General features: G+C 37.1%; 1 protein-coding gene across 2 annotated transcripts; it reads left to right on the top strand.

Annotated features, from left to right (window-relative positions):
* The first annotated feature begins 1,690 nt into the window (after positions 1-1,690).
* LOC114352056 (coronin-2B) lies at positions 1,691-24,589 on the top strand. Of its 2 annotated transcripts, XM_028303501.1 has the most exons (13): positions 1,694-1,963; positions 5,167-5,332; positions 7,061-7,258; positions 10,259-10,375; positions 12,266-12,415; positions 13,671-13,835; positions 14,334-14,540; positions 15,268-15,372; positions 16,068-16,205; positions 18,136-18,238; positions 20,425-20,591; positions 22,265-22,420; positions 24,067-24,589. In XM_028303501.1, the coding sequence occupies exons 2-13, from the start codon at positions 5,318-5,320 to the stop codon at positions 24,202-24,204; spliced, it is 1,659 nt and encodes a 552-aa protein (XP_028159302.1). In that variant the 5' UTR covers positions 1,694-1,963; positions 5,167-5,317; the 3' UTR covers positions 24,205-24,589. The 2 variants fall into 2 exon arrangements, with proteins under 2 accessions (XP_028159301.1, XP_028159302.1); XM_028303500.1 differs by lacking the exon at positions 5,167-5,332 and having other exon boundaries at positions 1,691-1,963.
* Positions 24,590-25,717: the final 1,128 nt, after the last annotated feature.

The raw sequence follows: 25,717 nt of genomic DNA, 5'->3' as shown, positions 1-25,717 counted from the left end.
AGCAATATACGTAAACTAGCTTTGGTCGCCCGCTACGCGGGCTACAAAAGCTAGATCTGCGATGCTGGCCGCTCCGGGCTTCGCCCTACGCGGCGCTCGGCCTGCGGCCTCGCATTCGGAGCTCGGCCTTCGGCCTCGCAAAAATTACACGGGGCGTTTATCGTTTGTCGGGATTTGAACCATCGCTCGGCNTGAAGAAGAAGTTCCAAAATTTAAAGTTGTTATACAGGGTGTTAGGTAAATGGGTATATGAGCCGAAACTAGCCCATGTTAACATACTCATATAAATACTATAGTGGTGTCAGAAAGTGGATATCGTAATATTTAATAAATAATATTTTCCCATACAAAACTAAATAAATAATTATTATTTTAATTTTTGGACAGCCCTACGATCGCGCAACTCCCTCCTAGGTCAAACGTGGTCAAACGGTATTTCATTCACAAATTTTGACGCGAGTCGGCACCGCCCACTTTTATTATTACTTTTGAACCAATTCTTCACTTACCTCTTTTTTATCAGTCTTGTCTATCAGATATTTTGTAGAGATTTTTTGATGAAATTAAACCGGATCTAGAAAACCATTTTGATACCTCCGACTATAAGATAGATAACATTTATGCTTTTCCTTTAGTTAATAAGAAGAAATTAGGATATTTCAAAGATGAACATAATGGTAATATATTTAATGAATTTGTAGGTTTACGATCAAAAATGTATGCTATGAGGGTAAATAATAAAATAATATCAAAAGCCAAAGGGGTTAATAAAAGTGTGATAAAAAAATTAAAGTTTGATAATTATAAGTCTTGCTTATTCGATAAAAATATTCAACTTGCTGAAATGTATCGATTTAAATCCATGAAACATGTTATTTTTACTCAAAAAATTAACAAAATATGTTTGTCATATAATGACTCCAAGCGCTACATTATACCGGACTCAACTGAAACATTAGCTTGGGGTCATTATTCATTAAAGTGATTTACTAACCTAATTTTATAAAGTTATTTTAATAGTGTTTTAATAATATATAATTAGTTAACTAGATTTAAGTAATGTATCTTTATGTGATGTGTGTCTAATAATCTGTTAATCAATATTGAGAAATAAAATTATTTTTATAACTGATGATATTTACTTTTATTTCATATTCCATTCAATTTTAGTTCAGNAGGTGAGCGAAATACTTTCTTTCTTTTCTTTCTTTCTTTCTTTCAATATGATTCTGTTCTGTCAATATTATGATAAAGTGACTTAATTAATGGTCCTTAGAGATGATTTTAAATCCTATTTTTAACAGAATCAGAATAAACATAATTGAGTATTGAGTGTTGAATTTTATAACAGAATGAAAATGTTTGATGCTATCAAAGCCAAAATTTTCAACATTTATTATACCTTAGATACTACTCACATTGCTTTATTATTAAATCAAGTTCAATAATAGTATTTCATTTTAGATGGCGTCGGATCGAAGCATTAAAATATGCTTCAAACAAATCATAATATTCAACGATTAAGAACCCAATAAGCTTACCACGTGATAATATTGAAAAAAAAACATACATTAAAATAAAGTCATCGAATTGTTAGGAGGAATTTTTGTTAGCGTCCCTCCCCTCCCTACTATTAATTTATCACTCACTCACTCACTCAGAATGTCAACGACCAGCGTTCTGCGTTCGTCTGTTGGCCATTCGTTCCATCATCATTCGCTCATTCGTCTTCGATTTTTGCTGAAGTTTATTTTCCCTGCTCTTGTTTTTTGGTACTAATTTATAAGTAAACAAAGAAAACGTAAGGAAATCATTGTTATTTTGTGTCAGGGATATGCCTCCAGTAAAGGATGAGTCGATAAGGGAAGGTAATTGCCTGGAAATCATCAATATTTCCGAGAAAAGCCCAGGAAAGAGTGGTGCTCTCGTCGATGTAAGAGCGTGTAATAAACCTTCGGCTAAGGTAAGAAACATTTTGCATCACATTTATAAAACTTTCTAATCTATTTTAGTTTTATGACACGTATCAATTTAATTCTGTTCTATTATTTATCTTTCCAAAATCCGATCGGACCTATTCTAATTAATCTTCATTTGTTTTTATTTGCACGGTTTCTTATAACTGTCGGTTGATGTTATTGGTTGTATTAGCTTATCGTCGATATGAGTAAAACCCAAAAATCTATTAAATTATAATTTTCACTATTCCCTGATTTTAAGCACACCATTATTTTTTATGATATTCATTCAATAAATGCATTTTATTACCAATTTAAAATTAAACTTACATTTAATAATATTCAAATGGAGATTTTAAAATATCATCGTTAAATTATCAACACCATGCAGGGGAATAAAAAAATTGAGTTGTATCAAATAAACATACACAAAAATATTATTTTGATGTAAAATTAATGCTGTGACACAAAATAGTAATCATGTTTTTACGACTAATAAGTAATGACTGCGATGACACTGAAAACAACAGCTAATCTCTTGCATTTGGGCCATTGGTGACCCATTTAGTGATAAATTTATTTAATTAATTTAGGTAGGTCATGTAACAATATTGACGAACCATGCTCTCGTCCTAAAATGTTTCTGAACACACTTAAATCCGCTGAAAGTCTTACTAAGGTCTTACTAAATCTGAATTTTTATAATAATATTTACTTAGACAAAAATAATTCTTATTCTTTGTTTAAATTGGTAGCTATTATTCCTTTTACGTCCTCAATTCTGCGGGAGCACAACTGTGAACCGAAATAATAATATTAAAATTGTGTTGTATTGTTCTAGTTCATATCTTTAACAAGCCTTTTTTTAATAAGAGAAAGTTTTTTATCATTCTCAATGTTTAATCATTATTTTGTAAATAGATTACAGAATGCCCTTAAAAACTCAATGAAAGGCAGTGATACTAATTAATAACACTGAATACTATTTCTCATTCTATAGCTTTTAATCAAACTCTATACCTAATTTTTTATTTAATATGCAAATATTTAAATAAAAAAATTATAAATTAGTACCTAACTCTGGTATGCAGTTAGTTTCTAAAAGAATCTTTATTTTGTGGCCAACTGTGACACAGGAAAATGCTTTAGCCATCATAATTTACAAATAGAAAGTAAATTGCTATTACAATGCGTGTTTACTAATGGAGGGTACAGAGTACCAACTGCAGGAAGTCAGTGTAGGACAGGCCCCTAGAGACAGTACAGTGAAATAATTTAACTCTGTAACTGGGCACGAAGTTGTTCAAGGCAGTTGTACTACGTTTTAGTTACCTCCAGATCCCACATCAACAGTTCATCATGGTATTTACTCTAAACGTTTACAACCTAGGTAAATACAGCTCTTTTAAAAGACTGTTTTGGTAAAAAAATCTATTGGAATTTGGCAGGCAGATCCCATTTGTGACAAAGCATTCATTTCGTTATACAAACTGATAATACACTCATTATCTCCTGGATTTTTCCACTATCCCTTTTGAAGGAGGGCTTTTGTTTCGCTTATCTACGAAATGTAGGTAGATAGGTACAATGCGCGCGCGAGTGTAGGGTGCACTATGAGAATACCGTATGATAACGTGGTATTTTACGTTGAATAAAAGCACCAGGATTAACTAACAGTTATGCCGGAAATTCTAGGAGTTATGAAAATGGTATTTTTATGTGCTGGTGGCGTGGTCCTTTCAAAATTTGCTCTGCCATTCTGGATCGCTGTAACGCACGCACGCACCGAATAAATTGCGGTACTAAATAAAGTAATATTCGATCTGAAAAATGTGTAATATCTTCCTCAGTTCAGAATTGAATTGCTGGACAGAAGCTGGTGACCTGATATGATTTTAATTTTTATAGGTACAAGAGAGGAATTAAGTTAAATCGCCTTACGTAGCATGGTAGAGCCAAGCTCAACAAGTAAATATGCTTTGCCTCAAACTTTTATTTTTCGCTCTTTATATTTATCTGTGACTTCCTGTAATACAACTCCGTTTATAATTTATATTTGTCGATCGTTTACATTTTAATTTCTCAAAAAATAAATCGACGAATAAGCTCTACATTGAAATTGCATTCACAGAAATAAAGTTTTACAATCAAATGTTGTAAAATTTTACCAGAGTAGGTATTAAAATACATCAGAAATGAAAGGTTAATCTGCTGGCTCGTTTTATACCTCATGTTAATGTTATGACCTAGTATTTTCCATTACATCGCTAATGCGCTAGACCCACTTACATTAACGCTGAAGTCTAATGAAAAATAACGGGACTACTATTATTAAGCTCCCAGAATGCTTTATTATAAATTCCAGCCGGTCAATCATCACTCCATCAGTGTCATTAGTTCGAGTCTTGGAATATTGTAACGTTAAAAACATAATTACTATTTTAATAACAGAAAATTGGTCCAAAACGCTCGGCATTCATAATTTGGCAAATCATGGTCAAGTAAATGATGTTGTCGTTAAACCGCCAGGTGTTACGTCACCGCATATATTAAATGTTTGCGTTACATTTTAATCTGCGAACCATGACATAAGTGCTAGTTGTAGACGGTAGTGTCTTCTTTTTTTCTGCAACGCTTTGCTGATCATCATGTAATGCTGTCTTTGAAGTCGAACAGGGAAAGTGTTACATTGCTAAATTTTGAAGCATGTTAGATTGTTTACTTTTATTTTATTTGATATCGATGTGCGTTAAGGCGAATATGCTTTAATACTTCATCACAGGCAATATGGGTACATTTTGGATATCGTTTACTATGCATTTTATATCTCTACATTACTTCAATTGTCATTATTTAAACACATGTCATTACTTTTGGATGTCTGGTCTTATGTAATGTTATTACATCATATTAATATACTGTAACAAGTGTTTGATCGGCACATAATAGTCAATGAATTTGAATTTCTCTCAGCATCATCGGCGGCAACGACTTTGTAACAAGTATCTTTTCACTTTTTTTTCGCCCGCGCCTGGGACACGCGCCTTGCCGTTCTGAGACTGAGCTCTGTCATCAACGCACACTGTTCAAAACCCGGCACGAGTGTAGTCGCCAGTGTTACATTTTCGTTTTTTATTTCTTTCGCACTTATTTTATGTTACATTTTAATATTTTTAATGCATCCTTTTTATTTCTTTGCAACTTTCAGTGTTAAGTTACTGTGCGTGATGTTGTGGGCAGCTGATGTTTATGTTATTTGTGTACATGGTTATTAGTAAAATGCACAAAAATATATAGTTTGGAAGCCTCTAAGTAGTGCATGCCTTGAATATTCGCACTCGAGTAGACCGAAGACGACAATGACTAATTCACAGGTAGGTACCTACTTCATTTTATTTTTTATTTGCACTAACATTAATTTAAGTATTTAGTTATAAATAACGTTATTTTATGTTTAATAAAACAGTATTTTTGCTCTATATTTTCAAACAACATAATAAGTTACAAAATACGAATGAATTCTTTGTAACTGAAACAAAGTATTACAATGTTAAAAGTAGAGCACGTAAATTAACACAAGGCGTAATTTCCATTACGTAAATGGTAATTAAATCCAATTCTCTTAGTTCTCCTCATAGACGTCTTTATTATTCAGAGTTTGAACCTTTTCTTGGGTCATATTTCAATTAACTTTGTATTTTATTAACGTCCTTAATTAACCAACTAAAAAGTAACCAAACGAACTGTATAACGATAATTATTCAGTCTTAAATAAATGTAGTTTAAATACTTATGAAATACAAAGTAAGATTCAAAATTAAAGTAAACTTTCTATTGAATAACCATTATGTATTTTATTGCCATTTAGTTAAGTGGTAGCCGGTTCATTAATTATTTATTATGTATAATATGTACGCGCTTCTTATGTTTATTATTTATTCATAAAGTTTTTTTGTATCAATGCTGGAGAAACTTGAGATAAAGTGAAATTATTATGATCATGATTTGTCACGCTTATCGCAGTTATTTTGGCTTTTAGTAAAAGCCGCGTTACGTTTTAAACTGTTAAAAATACACGCGAATTGAAAGTATGTAACAAAATTCTGGCATACATTACAACTTTATAAGGAACGTGTGTTTTAACTTTTAATGATAAACAGTCGAAGTTATTTGCTTAATTATCTTTTCCGGTTTTACAAAATTACGGTTCTGTATTGGTTATTATTATTACGATTAAGTACGATTTCCGATCAATCCTTTACAAATAACGATGTGCATGTTTCAATGTAATATTTTTTGACTAAATGAAGTTATCATTTTAGTTTTTTTCTTTCAAGAATTAATAAGTGTAAATGTATTTCCATACAATAGCGTTGTAAAAACTAGATCGAATTATGCAGTGTTTATACATTTCGTTTTCAATAGAATTTGTGACCATTTGTTTTGGATTAGCAATTAATAAAATTCATATTTGTTCTGTTCCGTGCAATTATAAAAACATTCGCACTTCCAGAATAATAGTAAATAGCGTTCATTTTTATTGTATTTTATTTAGTATTGTTGTATTATAAAAATGCATTCTAATAATTTTATGGAACGTCTCAATATAATCACCATTTAATTTTGTTATTGTTACTTTTAGTAACTAATAAAATATTTAAAAACACCAATTAGAGATAACCTTTTGTTTTCGACTTTAATTGGCTTCCTAAAATAGTAAATCACGAATGTGTTATTCATTGCATAATCGATTTACAATCCTGTTCCGAGTCGTTAGGGTAAATGTGCGCAAAGATCTACTTTTAAAACGATCAATCAGTGAACCATCTAAATCGGTAATGTTACCGAAAAAGGCCAGTGCGTTTACATTTTATTTTACCGTTTCATTTCCGAGAAAGAACGTAGAATGTATGCAGGGGCAAATCTTAAATAGACTTCTTGTAACTCAGGATGTAGAAAATAAAGTTAGATCTTTTATATCGGTATAAAAAGTTTCAAATAAACCGTAAATTACTGATATTCAAAGAAATTTTGTATATTTTTTTTAATAACGAGTAAGACTGCTATTCGAAGAATCCTTGTTGATGTTAAAAATCTTTCAGGTATGGTTCCGAGGAGTGAGAAGCTCCAAATTCCGCCATGTTTACGGGGTGTCGTTCAAAAGGGAGCGTTGCTATGACAACATAAAGATCACCAGGAATGCGCACGACTCCAACTTTTGCGCGGTGAACCCCAAGTTTGTGGCGATCGTCACAGAGGTCGCTGGCGGAGGTGCCTTCCTAGTGCTGCCTTTGGATCACGTAAGTTTATTTTGGTACTAGAAGAAAGCTTCCCACATTAAAAGATGATTTTCTTGAAAAGTCGTGCCTCAAGTAAGAGCTCTTTCCCACCGAGACATCCAGTTTATTGCAGGATCCCGTGTTATAATATTAACATTCACACAAACATCCCGTTTGCAGTGTCCCGCAAAACTGGATAGCCGTGGGAAAGGACCCTCTTAAACCCATGATTTTTCGCTTGGCGACTACTACTTACCACTAAGCTACAGAAATATTGGTTATTCTGTCGACATCGAGTTTATTTCTCGCTATGTCCCAGAGCACAATCTGATTCCCTGGGTGATTTCTTCAGTGTGGCCCTTAACAGACCCATGATTGTTGCAAATATTACACTGTATATCAAGATAACCCGTTGTAATCGAAAATAATCAAATAGCATAATTATATTACGAGCGATTCCGTAATTCAATTACTTTGCAACATATTACTTATTTGTTTATCGAATCATTAAAAACTATCACCGTAATCAATTAGATAAGACAATAATATTGATTCGTTGATACCAATGATATTAAAGAACTATAGATATGTTACGTTCATAGAAATTACGATTTGAATCCGTGCCGAGCTATTCCAAATTGCACACATTGACAAATGTAACTGATAAGTGAAACAAAAGATACGAAATAGCACGCAAATGAAAGAGATAGCTATAGTTTTAACGATTCTGCACTAACTAATCTATGTCCGCAGCGCACGCATCCTTATCGCTCTAACGTCAAAACAAGATCGCTTTCTCTTTCTTAACTTGAACATGGCGCATGGCGTCTTGATTGTTTGCATAAATAATTGAAAATATAAATACTAAATAATTTTGCATAATCACATGTGGTAAGAGATCCCTTGTATTTTGTTTACTTTAGAGTCATAATTGGTACACTTTCGAAACACACACGATGGCATTTTTTATTTATTTTGGTAAGAACAGGAACTTACGGTGTGGTACGCACGCGATTGCGCACGACGCAGGCCACACGAAGACTAAACACAAGACGTCCCAATTGGGACGTATTTGAGTATTCACAGCGCGAGCGCTTATAACATATCTGCTTTTGTTTTTATATAATATCATTGGTTGATACCAAAATTGTTCAACCTGTTGCCGTCATTTAGGAGAGATGATGAGAATCCATCGAGAAATTATAACTAATTAAAACATGATCGACAACTTTTTTTTCCGATTAAAAACTTATTTCCGGACTTTCATTGTATTATTAATAACTAAATTATATGCCGCACACTGTGGAAAAGATTTCTCGGCTGCAAAAACATTCAATCAACGAAAAGTGTTTTTCTTTCGTCACACAGCGATGAATCATTTCATAAGACAATTGTCTTATCGATCACAATTAAGCGATGTATGCCAAGATTAAGTGATTTTCTCATAGATCCAATCTTTTCTCTCTTTCATCTTTACGCGGTATTGAATTGTATTTGTTGCTTTGTTTTAAAATATCAGTATTCAGTAGTCGAGATTAAACAATAAAGAATTGAATAAAAAAATCCTTAGTGATGATGTTAGATTTGACGTTTAAAAAGACGTATCAATATTCGTCGTCTTGTTTGGGAAAAAATCGACTTGATGTAAGTAAATAACTCATTGATTGATATCGAATTGGTTAATGATTTGATGAAAAAGATGATTTGTTCTTTAGAAGATAATACTTTAGTTTTTGTATTAAATTTTGAGGTGCACAGGAGGATTTTCGTCAATGAAATGCAGTTAGGGAATTTGCCATACGTATGGACTTATATCATTATTAAATGGATACTTAATAATACTTATACATAAATATTTTTATGTGAGACTGGATGACATTCTATGTACCTACTTAGTTAAATTACTGTCGTATTGTGATCTCTCATCTAGATGCACTGCATGCATCCACACCTTCTCTAAAGATATATTCAATGACCTTCGCACGTATGACATTATTCATCATTCATTCCCCGCCGCATAATGTAATATTCCATACCGTTTTCACACTTATTGTTCACTATGAATGCTTCACTTAATTAATTATGAGCCCAAACACGAAGTGCGATATAATCGAGACGGCCGCAATGGGCGTGAGAAATCGAATCGAAATAGTATCGAATAGGCGCATTGCTCGCTGAACCAATTGCACCAGCTAAGTGGTTATTATAGTTGGTAAAGATTAACACATATCTGATATTTAATTGTGAAACGTTTACGAGGTAGTACGCGGGTAACTGTCAGGTGTAATTACAACAAAACTGCTTTATCTCGTTGTATTGTCACGGAAATCTCGGCAAATGCAATAGTTGAATGTACAGCATCGCTAAAGATGTAACAGTCAATTAATGTAATTATTAATATTAGGTTTGAATAACGCGTGACTGCACACTGTTACGTCGTTTTATGAATAAAAGCGTTATGATCTTCAAAATTAATTATAATTACCATCTTTCAAAATAAAAGTTAAGCATGTAAATTAATTATGTTGTATTAATTTACTTTGGACAAGATAAGATAATGCCAAAATCTAGCTTTTGTCACAAAAATAAACTATAGGGCAGTAAAATAGGGCATGAAAATTTGTATTCCAAGCTGGTCTCATGTTAGGGCTATGAACTATTTTGTATGCTTTTGGTAATAGTGTTTGATCAAGCGACGCCCGTGCGATCATGTAACAAACCGAACTCTACACGAACGAAACCAAAATACTGGCATAGTATTTATTCTTGCAATACTGGCACGTAAAAAATGATTTTTAAAAGTTGGTAATTGCAAAATAAACATCAAAAGAACTATGTTCTTCTGATTAATTTCGTTGTGGGTCCAATGACAGTTTAACTTTCCACCGGGACCAATTTGAGGCACCGGGAAAGCTGTAGATCCTGGTTACACAGGAGTTGCAACGGTGGGAATAGTTATTGCAAAACATAATATACTTTTTAATAGTATAAAGAGATAAATAATCAAACTTTTTGTTTCAGACCGGTCGACTAGACTTCAACGCAAGCCGGGTGACAGGTCACAAGGGCCCAGTGCTGGACATCAAATGGAACCCATTCAACGACAACATCATCGCGTCATGTTCCGATGACTGCACGGTAATGATTGTTATAATTAGGTACAATGCACATCAAAGTATAAGTACAGACGACGGCACGTCAAGATAACCATTGCGGGTTCTTGTGCAGTTGTAATAGTGGTGAGTTTGCAACAAAAATGGTAACGTAATGTGGTAATGTGCTGTCGTGTGTACATTGTTGTAGCAAAATAGGTACTATTGCAACTACATAAAATACCTGTGTTTACTTGATGTGGTCTATACATAGGATTGGTTATTTGAGGGCAATGTCCAATGATACAAAATATTCTCATTATACTACATTAGGCATTATCTTAAATCTATTTCCTGTAATTACTTGTGTCGTTTTGTGCTGTGTGGTTCCGCTAGAATATAATGGGACCACTTCAACTCCCCCGTGGCAAAAACTATAGGACAAATAAGTATGCGAAGCAAACATCAAGTCTACCTAAGTGCCAAACCGCCTGATAGCCGTATGCGGAATGTAGGTCAAATCTTCCATTTACCTCTGATTTATTAGAGGTTCCTTGTCCTGCAGTGAAGAAGGTATCAAATATTGCACCCTAACATAACTTGGGTACCTATTATTTGTAAAATTACGTTTGTCCCACTGATGTAAAATTCTACTGAGCCCGCAATATACGCCTTATATGCGACAGTACTATGTATTAGTCTAGATTGCAATAATCAATATTTGATAACAGCACGGAACTTCGCTCACGCTAATACAAAGTGTGGCTCACGCTTGCTTTTCCAATTTATTAGTTTTTGTTCGACGCGCAGTTTGCTCAAGGAAATTACTGCCCATTACTCGGGGAAGTTCCGTTTGACCAATTTGTCGGTTTTCATATTGATATGAAAGTTTGCACGTTGATCTCGTTGAGTCAATAATCTCCTATAATTGCTATGCGTGTTGCTATGTCCGGATTTCGTTATCATATCGCATCGTATGGTTTCCGCATTTACACCGCACACGTGACTATAGCGCGACGCGAGAGCGACGAGACTTTTCTAAACAAATTGATAGCTATAAGTTTGTGCAAAAAAGCCGGCAATTGACAAATTGTTTGGAAACTTTAGGCCATGCTGACGTCGCGTCGATTTTACGTCGCGTTTGTTTCGCAAGGTTACACGATAGAAGATCATGCTCTTATTCAACAGTTTTATTGTCTAAAGTAGATCCATTACCACTGTCCTTATTGACATTCAATTCTTCATACAGAAATAATAGAACCAATTTAAACATCATTGTTTTTTTGTATGAAGTGGAAATGTTTTTGTTTTTGCCGTTGCTTGCGTAAACCACTCGTGTTGATAACATCAAGATGATTGTAGTTACGTCGAAATGTGTAATTACAAGACGAAACGTTACACTTAACACTTTAACATCGTTTTACCTAACAGATGGGTAATGATGACTTTTCTATTCTGTAAGCAATATTTATTATTGCTACTTACGTTCTGTGCAAGTTAATGCAAACGATAAAAGTATTAGATTAATTTGAACCTTGTTTTATCTTTTCAATTTTTACTTTGCAACAATTTAGCTACCAGATAAAAGATTAAAGCTAAGAGTAGGCGCACACCGTTGATTTTTAGTTGGCCGATAGTTGTGCCCGATTTTAATTTGTATGAAGAATCGGCCAAATCGAATCGGCGTAGTGTGCGCACTCCCATACATGCCCTTACTGATCAACTGCCCGACTAAACTATCGGCCGACGAAAAATCAACGGTGTGCGCCTACTCTAAATCTTATTGTTTAAAAGTGTTACATTTGATTTGGATGATACAGCACTTCATTTATTATTAACCGTTACGCATCAGTAATTAGAATAAATAAAAAAATTGCAATTATTTTATTAAATAGAGTAATAAATAACTTATATTTAATTAAATTGTTTATTTCAGGTGAAGCTATGGCATATCCCAGATGGTGGTCTATCTATGCACCTAACAGACTGGCTGGTGGAATTACAAGGCCACAAACGCCGTGTAGCCTACATAGAATGGCACCCCATCGCTGAAAATATCCTGTTCAGTGCAGGCTTCGACTATTTGGTAAGAATAGGCTAGTTTCCTAAAAAAAACTTTTAGGCTGAGTTGCACCACTTAACTTTGACGATAACCGGTGTTTTTTGTATGGAGTTTGACAGATTTTTGACGTTTGTTAAAGTTAAAGTACCCAGCCTTAGTCCGTTAATTACATGTCAAAAAATATTGGACACGTATATTTTTATTTGTCAATTAAAAAAGTAATTACGAAGTTATGATGCTTTGAAGCTCCGCGTGACGTCTCCGATTGAACTTATCTTTTTTTCAATAATTTTCATTAGTTTGAAAAAGTGAGAAATACGTGTTGAATATTTTTTATAAGTTAACCGACGGACTAATTCAAATACATTTTATTTTTAACCAGGAAACATCTCTTTTGAACTAAACAAACTCATTAAGAAGCAACAAAATACTTCTCAATTGAACACTCATGTTTTAATATCATTACATAGCCATAATACTCTGTATAGTTGTAACAGTTAACACGTTACAGCTTATACATTTATGTGTCTTTGGAATAGCATCGTTCGTGACTGATATATATTTCTAAGACACGCGAATCCAATGGTAATGATTATGATATCTTTTCGGTCGCTCCAATCGCGTGGCGATACGTTATTAATTGTTATCTTAACAATTTCATTTGCATATAAAATGCCACTATGATAATCTGGACCGTTACTTTATTGCAATCAAAAATGAGACCAAAATACCGTAACAAAAACGGTGCATTCGACAACAATATTGAATTTGATAGTATTATTGGACATGAACAGTTATCATAATGTTCCAGGTGTAGGTAATTTGATCACTAATTTTGTTGTTTCGTTTCAGCCAAATGACGTCCACTGCTGGACAAAGGCCTCCCCCAAGGTTTTCCACAATGAACGGTTGTTGTTTGTTGTTTACACCTAATAATTTCAGTTTTTTTTTTCTGAAAAAAAAACCACTAGTTATTTTTCTTTTGTTTTGCATTAACTATAAAATAATAATTAATTAATTAATTTCGTGAAGAAATGATGTCATAGGTTCTTATTGTGGCTATGTCATAATGTTGTTTGAAAAAATAAATATCCATTTGGTACGTGTGTTACAGATAACATAACATGTAGCGTCAAAAACACAATCCCTAAAGTTACAAGTGTGTATACCTAGCTTACTTTACAACAACAAAAATACTATTTTTGTTCAACAGTAGGTACTCGTAACTTAACTTTTTTCACTTTCTTGCCCTGCATCTAAACCATTTTTTTTGTTCCAGATTTTCGTCTGGGACGTAGGCAAAGGGGAGGCCATCCGCGTCATAGACTGCCATACTGACGTCATCTACTGCATGTCGTTCAACCGCGATGGTTCCCTGCTAGCTACCACCAGTAAGGACAAGAAACTGCGCATTATCGAACCGAGGAGAGGCATAGTTCTGTCTGTAAGTATCTATAAGTATTAATAAATTGGTACAAAAACTTTTGGGTAACAGTAATAACAAACTAAAATATTGCAAGGAGCAAATCATGACCAAACATTTGCTGTCTACTGTTGTTAACTTCGATCAATCAATAATAATCAATACCAACTAGATATTCAGGTCAGCGCAAAAATTACATCTCGGGAAATAACGAAAGTGATTTCTTATTTAATTAACGTCAACTCACAGTTAGCGGGGGGTAATACATAGGAATTTTAAAGACTATAAAATATTAAATTAAATTGATACCAGAACGCAAAAATTACGTCTCGGGAGTGAATCAAGAAGCTAATTGCTTCTTGATTCACTCTTCAGCAATTACTTTTTCATCCATTCTTTATGGAGTCAAGAGGCCTCGAAAACCCCCCAAAAAAATCTTTTTTACTTGATGGGTTATACCATGCCAATCACTTTATTTAACATACTACTATAATATCATTTACTTCTATTATTTTCTAGGAAGGCATCTGCCACCAAGGCACCAAAGCGTCCAAGTGCACTTTCCTAGGCAGCAGCGGCAAAGTCTTGACCACAGGCTTCTCGCGCTACAGCGACCGGCAGTACGCCGTGTGGGAGCAGCACTCGCTCGACAAGCCGCTCGTCTGCGAGACCATAGACAGCTCCTCCGGCGTCGTGTTCCCGTACTTCGACTACGACACCAACATGGTGAGTAGTGCATCTAAAGCCTGGTCCGTGAGCACGTAGAATTTTGTCCAATGACCCCAAGCAACCCATCCTTATCGCTCGCGCGTAATTATATTGCTGTCGCGACTGTGCGACACGCGCCCGCAGTGAGTGTGCGAGCGCGACAGCAACATTCTACGTGCTCACGGACCAGGCTTAACAAGTAGTTCAAAGGCTCGCTCGCTCGCTACAAAACGAAGTTAATTACCTTGCGTTGAACGTCCAATTATCTAGACACGTTCTTTGCGAAACCATAGGTCCTCGTCCCCATCCCTATCGTGTTTCCGTACTTTGACTATGACAACAAGATGGTGGGTAGCAAGTTCTACAAGTAATCTAAAGAGCCAGATTTCTCTCTCTCTCTCTTTTTAATTATATCGTGTTGAACAAATTAGCTAGAAAAGCCGTTCATGAAATTATAAACAACTCCTTTGACTAAACAAAACTCCTTTGGCTTTGACTTCGACTAAACAAAATAAATAACATTAAACTACAGGTGCTGTGTAAAATATTCAACAGTTTAATTAAAAAGAAAGAAAAAAAAACATTTATTTGGTATCAAAAAAATTGAACAATAAGTACGATCAAATTAAACGTTTTTCTTGTTATTAAACTAAATGAGCAGCGTACAAGCTTAGTTAGGGATTAGAGGCGCTGTATAAAATGTCTAAAGAATTACATCAACTGAGTCTTAACTATTTTTTTCCAGGTCTACCTTGCAGGCAAGGGTGACGGGAACATTAGGTACTACGAAGTTGTCGAAGAACCGCCATACGTTCATTTTCTCAATCAGTTCCTGTCAGGAAATCCACAGGTAATTTTATAATTATTTTATTCTATGTTTGAGCAGAACTTCAAATAATCTGTACCACTGCAGACACCCTTTAGTCAGTTCTTAATTAGTAAATAAATAATTGTATTACACAATTTACACAAATTAATAATAGCTCCGTGAACCCCTCGTGGTTAGCTAAATATTCTCGTTACGAGTGGGTTCGTCGAACGGCGTCGGTTTTCGATCCCGCGTGCTTCGGCCACACCGACACTTCACCGTTCGGCTATTGTCGTTTTAAACTTAAAGTATTTGTCACACTCGCGTTGCGGTCTGCGGTCTGTGTTCGGGTCAAATTCAGAACGTAGCCCGCACCTGTCAGTTTGCATTCTTTGCTCGTACCCGCACTGTCAAAGCATCCGTACTAGAAACCGAGAATGTTGTTCATACATGATGGCAGCCTGCGTTCACTTGGACCAGAGGGCCTAGTGTGAGTTTACATCAAACTAGAGAGCGCGTCAAAAAATGACATTAAATGTATGACGGATTGTACAGCGCTCCTAGCGGGAAACGTTCAAAACTAAAATTTTCATACATTTTTTAGTGAGCGCGTTTGATTTAAACTCACACTCAGCCCACTGACCTCAGATCGCATCCAATGTGGCAAATCCATAATTATTTTTTTTAAGTATGTGTATGTTAATAAAATTTTATCTTAACATCTCTTATTATTCCAGCGCGGGCTGGGCTTCATGCCCAAGCGTGGGCTGAATACTAGCGCGTGCGAGGTGTTCCGCTTTTACAAGCTGCACACGTCGCGTGGTCTCTGCGAGCCCATCTCCATGATCGTGCCGCGCAAGTCCGATTGCTTCCAGGTGAGTTATAATATGTATATAGCATAATTATTTTACATAGCATTCAATTATACTTTACTTCATTAGGACCTAAGTTAAAACTCGCGCGTGACTGTATCGGAAAATAGTATCAGAAGCCGTGTGGCCGGTTTCCACCCGCGGGACGGGGCACGAGCGTGCATTTCCTTGCCTTTATAGGCGGACGCACATGGCAGGTGCCACCCAACTAGCACATTAGTGGAAATAGCAGCCTATTTTGCAACTTTTACCTGTACAGTAGCGCTTTAGGGGTTCATATAGAAGTTTTAGGTTCTATTATTGCATCCGTAGCAGCTCATAGCTGTAAATATCACTAGAGGTAGCAGAAACTGAACCAAATGCCACTATAGGCTTTATAAGAGTTCATTTTACAACCCATTTGCAGTCTATAGCTTTAAAAGACAGTTAAAAATATATGTTAAAGCTTAAAGCTGCTAAAAAGCTTTTATTGTCGCTGCTGTACGCTTCAGAACTGCATAAGAGAGTTAAAAATATTATGTTAAAGCCTACAGCTGCTGAAAAGCTTCTATGGTCGCTGCTGTACGCTTCAGAACTGCATAAGAGAGTTAAAAATATTATGTTAAAGCCTACAGCTGCTAAAAAGCTTCTATTGTGGCTGCTGTACGCTTCAGAACTGCATAAGAGAGTTTAAGCTAACGCCCTTATGGTGTAAGTTCAAACCTGACTAAACTACGGCCAACGAGAAGCGATACCAAATATAATATAAACAAACCCAATGTCATGGGTGAACCCGTCTGACTTTGACATATTTTGGCGGGAGAACGAGACATTACGACAAATACATACACAAGATGGAGACACAGAATATATCGTCAACTCGACAGTCGTATCGACCTTTTGTGTCGCTGCTAGTTGGCCGTACTTTACACGTCATAGCAGCATGCGACGTTTTGTACCCATTCCTATGTAGGTAGGTCCAACTTCTAGAAAAAGCTCAATCGTCGAATCAAACTCGGCTGGACAGCGTTTGTTAAGCTTTGCGACATCTTGACGTCCAAGATACTACAGTGTCTCAAAAGTGTGTGTTACCAGCGAATACATAGGATGTGATCATATTCATAAAAAGGCTCAAACTTCCCTATTTACATACATGTCTAACAAGTGAAAATTGCGGCTCATGCGGCCCGCTTATGAGCAAAAGAAGTATCCATCTCGGGCGACACATCGCACCCGGATGAGATAGCAGATATCACGCTCCAAAGAATCTGGAAATTATAGACTCAACGGGACTAGCAGTGAACTCTAAACACAAGGGCTGCCACAATAGATCAAACCTGGTCGAGCTGGCGCAAATGAAGGCCTATAAACCAATAATAATAATAATAACTCGTGAAAATGCCTAATAATGAACAAAAGACAATGCCGGAAATTGGCGTCTTTTTTTTTCGTGCGGCCATCGACCAAACCATATTTTTTGGTTACAAAATGGTGTAATAAACCAAACTTACTATGACATGTATACCTCTAAACTCAGTCTGAACTGAGTTACGAGCATTAGAAGTTTGATGATTTTGCATACTAGATTTGGTTTTTGCGTGCAATATTTGTAAGAAAATGCAACAAAATAGTGACGTCTTTTTTATTGCGCTGATTCTGCTCCACACTGATGTCTGGAGCCTATAATGGATGGTATTGTTTGTTTACACATACAATGTCACTATTTTGTTACAATTTCTTACAAAACTTGCGCGCAGAAAGCAAATCTAGTATGTAAAATCATCAAACTTCTAATACTCGTAACTCAGTTCAGACTGAGTTTAGAGGTATATATTTCATAGTAACTTTGGTTTATTACACTATTTTGTAATAAAAAAATAAGGTTTGGTCGATGGCCGCGCGAAAAAAAAAAAGACGCCACCTTCTATACAAAATTTTGGCATTGCCATTTCAGGAGGACTTATACCCCGACACGGCGGCGCCGCTGCCCGCGCTGTCGGCGCGCGACTGGCTGAACGGCATGAACGCGCAGCCGCTGCTTATCAGCATGAGGACGGGCAAGTGTCTCTCTCAATATCTTTTAACTAATAAAATTAGCTAGATTTGTAAGCTATAGCCCGACCAGGAACATAAAAACCCTCGCCATGTTGCGGAAAACTAATGGTACTAATTTCTTTTAATGGCAACAGTAACTGAAAACTTCAATGACATGTCACCTTGCACGTCAGTCTATTGCTGTCAAAGTGTAAACAAACTTTATTTTAAATGTGCGCAATTGATTTTGTGAATTAAATTGCTAAAATCTTTTTATAGTCGTGAAAGAAAAGTGGTTCACAATGTGTTAAAGTATTTGTCGAAGAGAAATACTAAGGGTTCGGACAATATTTTCATTGATTAATGTTTCCAACAAAGGTTGTCAAATTGACTGACATGTTTATCGTATAGTACAGTCCACTATGAAAATTAGCTGTGGTTTGTTTCAACTACCTATTTTAAAGTTTTTTGTCACTTTCTAAGTGTTGAATTTTATGGAATTGGGAAAGAAGTACCGAGTTTGAAGCGTTCATGAGCAGACATTGCATTAGATTATTCAAGTACTGAATTTGATTATAGATGAATAATAAAATAAATCCTACTAGGTCGATTCATGGTTTCATTTAATTTATTTAAACCAGGTTACCTATAATAATATTTTTTCGTTAATTTATGAAAATATCAAATTAGCCCGTAATCCTGAATCCTGATACATAAAGTTAGCCTATTAATTTAACACAGGTACGACTGTACTCAGTGTTGCACTATCAAATGCAATTGACGCGCCTCTATGCCAGGGTTTTTATGTTCCTGCCCCCCTAGACAAAACGCACTTTTTGATCGAATCGATAATCGAATCCGTCAAAACTCCATACAAAAAAGGGGCTTTTCGACCACTTTTCGACTGGTTTGCGATTATAATTTGCACTTTGTCTAGACCCACTGGTCAGGCTATAAATAAGCTAATACAAATTTTGTTGTCATCGCAACCTGTGTGTATACTCACATTATATGTTCACGTAATCATGCGTTGACTTATTCCTTTCGGTTAATATTGAGGACACCACCACTCAAGTCATACTTTTTATGAGCTGGCAGAATACTAGACTAAGAGCTGGTGAACGCCAGACCTACGTCAATTTATAAAAGCTGAAAGTTTGTCAGCGTATGCTCCCAATATAGGATATAATGTTGGTGAATTATGAAGTTTGGGTCGTGGTGGCTTTGGGAGCTACCCTAAAAAAACTGTCTGGCAAGGAGTTGGAACTGTCAAAACTGTCTGGCTGTTGGGGAAAATACTTCTAATTATTGCCCAAATATTATACACTTTCCGCCCGCGGCTTCGCCCGCGTGGAATTTTGTCTGTCACAGAAAAACTTTATCGCGCGCGTCCCTGATTCAAAAACCGGGATAAAAACTATCCTATGTTCTTTCCCGGGACTCAAACTATCTCTATGCCAAATTTCATCAAAATCGGTTGCGAGGTTTAAGCGGGAAAGCGTAACTAACAGACAGACAGACAGACAGACAGACAGACAGACAGACAGACAGAGTTACTTTCGCATTTATAATATTAGTTGGGATAAAAATCAGATTTTACAGTATAACGTAAGTCTTACTTTTACGGTGGCTTTTTCTGTATATTCAATAGACTGTAATTCTACTAACGTTATACCATTAAATCTGATTTTTATGTATAATATTTGGACAATAATTACAAGTATTTTCCCCAACAGCCAGACAGTTTTGACAGTTCCAACTCCTTGCCAGACAGTTTTTTTAGGGTAGCTCCCAAAGCCACCACGACCCAAACTTCATAATTCACCAACATTATATCCTATATTGGGAGCATACGCTGACAAACTTTCAGCTTTTATAAAATGACGTAAGTCTGGCGTTCACTAGCTCTTAGTCTATACATTTTTGTACCTATGTCTATGGCGTGGCTATGGCAGAGACGAGTTATTATGACGTCAATAATTCACGAACACAATTGATTAACTATTTAATAATTTCAAAGTTACGAAATTGGGACTATTCCCACCTCTCGTTCCCACCGCTTGAAAAAACCAAACCAATGAAGGTCAAGTTCGAAGAGAGTTCGAAGTTAAGGTTTGACTTTCCTCCATTGTTACGAAATATCGATTTTTATAGCAAATTAATAACTTTTGGATTTATTATAAATATGTGTAACAACTTTTCATTCCAGGTGTAACAATAACGACCCACAAGCCGCGCACGAACAACAAAGACACGCCGGCTCTACAACCACAAGACGCGAATAATCGCAAGAAGTTCGCGTTTTTGTCGCGAGAGACCACGCCCGACTACCGTCCGCTCGCCACGTGGCAGCCCGCCGCGCCCGACGACACGCAGGTCAGTGACCCCAGCGTAATAAGTAAAGCCTGAGCCCCGATTACGGTAACTTTTAACGTTTCCAATCCAGACGCGTTTCTGATTCTGCGATACGATTGGTCAAAACAGCTGACGTACGCTGTTGAACGACCAATCGTATCGCAGAATCGAGAAGCGTGTCTGGATTGGAGACGTTAAAAATTACCGTAATCGGGGCTCTGGTCCGTGAGCACGTAGAATCCCGTCCAATGACCCCAAGCTGCCCATCCTTGTCGCTCGCACGTAATTATGTTGCTGTCGCGCTCGCACACTCACTGCGGGCGCGCGTTGCACAGTCGCGACAGCAATATAATTACGCGCGAGCGATAAGGATGGGTAGCTTGGGGTCATTGGACGGGATTGTACGTGCTCACGGACCAGGCTTTAACCATCCCACCGCGCCCGATGATGCCCAGGTCAATGACCCAAAGCGCGATCGAGCTTCCACCATCATCAGCAGCTCATTTAGTCTCCACTGCTGAAACATTTGTTAGTATCCTCTGTAGGAACATTACCCTCTCCAATAGAGCAAATGGAGTTAATCTAAACCCTCCGCACTCGCCTCCTGACAACCGGATGACACCCATGTCAGTGACCCCAGTACCGTCCACAGCCGCAATAATTATCATCAGGGTCGTTTACAACGTCAAGACGCGAACAATCGCAAGAAATTCGCGTTTTTGTCGCGAGAGACCACGCCCGACTACCGCCCGCTCGCTACGTGGCAGCCCGCCGCGCCCGACGACACGCAGGTCAGTGACCCCAGAACAACATAAAGCTGCTACATCTTATCATCATCAGGTCATTTACAAACAATAAAGGCACGCCAGCGTTACAGCCGCAAGACGCGAATAATCGCAGAACAGCTCAGAGCAGCAAGCAACAAGTTATCATGATCATTAGGTTACTTACGAACAACAAAGACACGCCGGCTCTACAACCGCAAGACGCGAACAATCGCAAGAAGAACCGCTCGCCACGTGGCAGCCCGCCGCGCCCGACGATACACAGGTCGGTGACAGTGACAACAAGTAATTATCATAATCAGGTCTCCACTGCAGAAGTACCTCTCTATCTTAAAAGAGGCATATGGCGTTGATCTACTCCCTGAGACTTGTCTAAAGAAGTCCTAATTTTCAACTGAATTGATGTCTCTCAGTTGCATCCACGGGAATTTTTTTATAATAAGATTAGTAGTACTTTTTTGAGACTGAGAATTTGTTTGATTAAGTTATACATTTTGCTCCGCGTTTAAAATATAAGATAAAGAGTTAAAAATAGGCTTATGCTAAGGGAAGGGGTACATTTGGGGATGGGGAGGTTTGGGAAATTCATCACTTAATATACTTATTTTATGATTAAACAAGAAGTTATCAACCAATAGGTTACCAAGTTAGAGATCATTGATCCATTGAAATGTGGAAAGGGTTCTGCAACAAATATGGTTGATTTACTGTCACTACTTTTTTTTTGTCGTCGAATGAATCCTACATAATTTTTAATATTATAGTTGTAGGTAGTACTAGTACTTATTATTATTCTGTGGTAGTACCTACTCAAGACCTATCCTCCACTGATCCGCACCGTGTGACTTATTCCAGACCACCGTAGTTGAGCTCCACAAAACTAATTTATTTTCTATTTTTTTCGCTCAGGTGACGGTGACCGAGAAGTCTGCGAAAACTAACGCGAACCAAACCACGAAGTTCCACCAGCTGCAGCGAATGTTCGGCAAGAGCGCCGGCGACGCCGAGCCCGTGCCGCTCTACAAGCAGATCAACCAGGGCGACGTCTTCAGCACCGAGCACGAGGTAACTATACTATCTATCACCTGCAGGTCTCCAGCTATCTCAAAGGAAGCCATTCTAAGTATACCATAAATAAAATCCTAATTAGTCATCAAACCTCTCACTCATTAATTTAGAGCCACTAGAACTTCATGACTATGAGTTGTTTTTTATGTGTAAGCTAAATTAATGACTGAGACGCTTGATGACTTTAATTATGCTTTTATTTATGGCATACTCAGAATTGCTCTAAGGTTAATGAGATTGCTGGTGACATGTTCATCTATCTGTCTATTCTCGTTTAAAGAATGACAGCTACCCTTTGCCTGCAAGGCAAAGGAAAGAGTGCTCTCGTTCCCTTTTTTCAACCGAAAGACTCACTGCTGGACAACGCCCTCCCCCAGGAATTTCCGCATCGAACGGTCCTGCGATGCTCGCATTCAGTACCTCTAGTACGAAAAACTTTCGAGTTCGTTTCGTTTGCGTATTCAAAGTGTCATCGAAAAATTTTGTATGAAAAATTAAACAGTGCCCCCTATATTATAGCCGCCCTAGGGGGCGCTGTTTAATTTTTCATACAAAATTTTTCGATGACACTTTGAATACGCAAACGTAACGAACTCGAAAGTTTTTCGTACTAGAGGTACAGGTACTTCCCACGACTTTCACCAGGGGGCGTAGTGTGAGTTTATATCAAATGTATTCGATATCGAGTGCGTAAAACAAATCTATGAAGATTTTAGTTCTTGAAAATATCCGCTACGAGCGCTATACAATCCGTCATATGTTTAATGTCTTTTTTTATCCAGTGGATATCGAATAAGTTTGATGTAAACTCACACCAAGCCCCCTGATGGTCGATCAAATGAATGAAGCAAAGACGGCGGCTGTCACAGAATAACCTAATAGCAGGCCTGTTCATCTCCGCGAGTTTACATCGAAAACAAAACACGCACGATGGCCCACCTACAGGATACTATTCGACAAGGCCTCACATACGAGCGAACATTGACTCACGCACGCGTATTCTTGTGTATGATGGAAGAAAATAAAGAAAATGGTGTACTAAATACTGTGCAGTATTTAACTGCCTAAATAATAATAAAAACACAGAATGTACTTTTTTAAGTTGCCTCAAAACACTGAGAGGTAAATAAGTAGTTAATATTATTCATGATAATTCATGCTAAATCTGTATTTCCTCCGCCATTTTCCGCAGTTTGGCACCTCACGTCACAGTGCCGATCACTGATGTTTGTCAACAAAATAGTGCTTAACTCTTGAGACAGGCTAAATTACACCATATTGTTAATGACATTTAGCATACAATTTTTTAAATACCTTCGCGAAGTAAAACTTCAGTACGTAGTACTTATTATTATTCTGTGCTTATAGTAGCAAGAGAAGTCATTCTGCACTCCACTTACACTCTACATGTAAATCAATCAAGACTACAGCTTAGCTCTGACCAGTTTAATCTATTGTCTAAAACCAGGTTGGCGCCATTGGCGACGAAGGTCCTGTTACTCGCCAGCAGTGCCAACTAAAAAACAAACACGGAAGCTCTCGTTGGCATATACTTAGCCAATATGGAAAGATAAGCTTCTTAATTATTACGACGTTATTATTTCGACAACTCAAATATAAACCATTTTACTTTTATTTTCCAGCTGCGCCTAGCATTCAACCGCCAAGGCGAAGAGTTGAGAATCGTGAAGCGACAACTCCAAAACAGCCAACAACGCGTGCGGGAACTAGAACAACACGTGGCCGCGTTGCAAGCGCTCATCCAGAGGGACGGCTCGTAAGCCCCGCCACGCCAATGTACCACGCCTCTATGTCTACATTCGTAAGGCGTATTATCGCTTGTACCTTGCGTGAGTCGTGCTCACTTGTAATTGAACCCGCCAATACAGCGCTTTATTCCGTTCGCGAAATTGAATCCTTGTCTCGGTTTTTCCTACCCTTATTATACCTCGGTTATTCCTTCATCGTCAAAGGGCCTACTATGCATGACGGTGTCCGTAATTTCAACTTCGACTCCTTCGAAATTACGGATATGTGATAAAAGTCGAATATAGCGTGCCAAAAAACATCGGCAGGGAGAAATGAACATAGTGTTTGCGTGTCGTGGAAAATTATTACTTTCTTGGTAAAAACTGGCAATACAAGTCAGTCAACCAGATGAAAAAATTCGATATAAAGAAAGGCAGTTAGCTGTCTCAGAATACATACTAGCCTGAGTTTTCTAAGCATCGAACCGAAGTCGTGCCACTCATGAACTTCGTAACTTTCCCGACACGACCAAACAACGTGCCACATACTTAGGTCTTCATAGATGACTGCTCTAACAGCGCCTAGATAAAGCTGTACTAGAGACGATAGAATCTCAATTGCTCATCTGTTATTCGGAAGGAAAATACGCCTTCGATGCTCTGTATTTCGGTGCGCAGTCACGCGCTGTCTTCGTAATCGCATTCTAGCGATATACTTTACTGTCTATTGTGTAGCCAGTTGTGATATGAGGGCAGAATGCGATGTTTATGTATCCGCATTTTCTCTTGCTCATGTTGTGATCGATCGGTAAGGTAAGAACTAGTTCGATGCTAGTGTAGCGTAACCCCGCATAGCATTGCCAAATACGTAGGGTCATTTCGCCTGTTCGCGTCCATCGCCCAATTCGCGTCCATTTTGCCGATTTCCTTTTAAAAATCCTCGAAAACAAGTCAACTAACACACCAATCAAACGAAAAGTCATTACCGCTAATACGTTAATGTATAAGAGGCACGCACACATAGACAAAAGTCCTGTGCGTCCAACCATTCCTGTTTAGAAAAATAGTTAGTCTCGGCTGTTCAACAAGGAAGCTCACACGCGCTGCATGGTTNTACTTAAACAAATGTTGAGAAGAATTATTTTTATTTTTTAAAGTGAGTTTTAAATGATGATAATGTTGATTTTTAATAATTAAGTTTATTGTTAAATAAAGAAATTGTTCAAATACAATCTTTCTTTAATAATTCTTAAAAATATCACCCCTATATTCCTTTTCTAAGCTGCTGGACGCTAAATGGTCCACGGGTGGACGCAATTTGGATTTTGTGGACGCAAACTGGGTATAACGCCTAATTCTGAAGTTTATCTATTTAAAAAGAAAACGCAAGATGTTTCTAATACAACTGAAAGTTAATCTTAAAATAGAATATATAATGAATACATTACACAAATTTGTCATAGAAATGAGTGCTGGGGCATTTTTATTATCGCCGTCAAACTTGCCAACTGCACTAAATGGACGCGAACAGGCGAAATGACCCTAG

Source organism: Ostrinia furnacalis, unplaced genomic scaffold, assembly GCF_004193835.3.
Source record: "Ostrinia furnacalis isolate ACB-3 unplaced genomic scaffold, ASM419383v2 OfSCF1245, whole genome shotgun sequence".
Taxonomy (NCBI): Eukaryota; Metazoa; Arthropoda; class Insecta; order Lepidoptera; family Crambidae; genus Ostrinia; species Ostrinia furnacalis.
Note: the sequence above shows the minus strand (reverse complement) of the source record. Positions and strands in the feature narration are given on the sequence as shown.

What these genes read in the sequence shown, in the direction of transcription:
- LOC114352056 (XM_028303500.1), top strand. Translation starts at nt 1,835, where the DNA reads ATGCCTCCAGTAAAGGATGAGTCGATAAGGGAAGGTAATTGCCTGGAA. An exon ending in GTGCAGGCTTCGACTATTTG is followed by an intron (nt 12,416 to 13,670) that starts GTAAGAATAGGC and finishes TTTTTGTTCCAG; the next exon opens with ATTTTCGTCTGGGACGTAGG. An exon ending in TCCTGTCAGGAAATCCACAG is followed by an intron (nt 15,373 to 16,067) that starts GTAATTTTATAA and finishes TTATTATTCCAG; the next exon opens with CGCGGGCTGGGCTTCATGCC.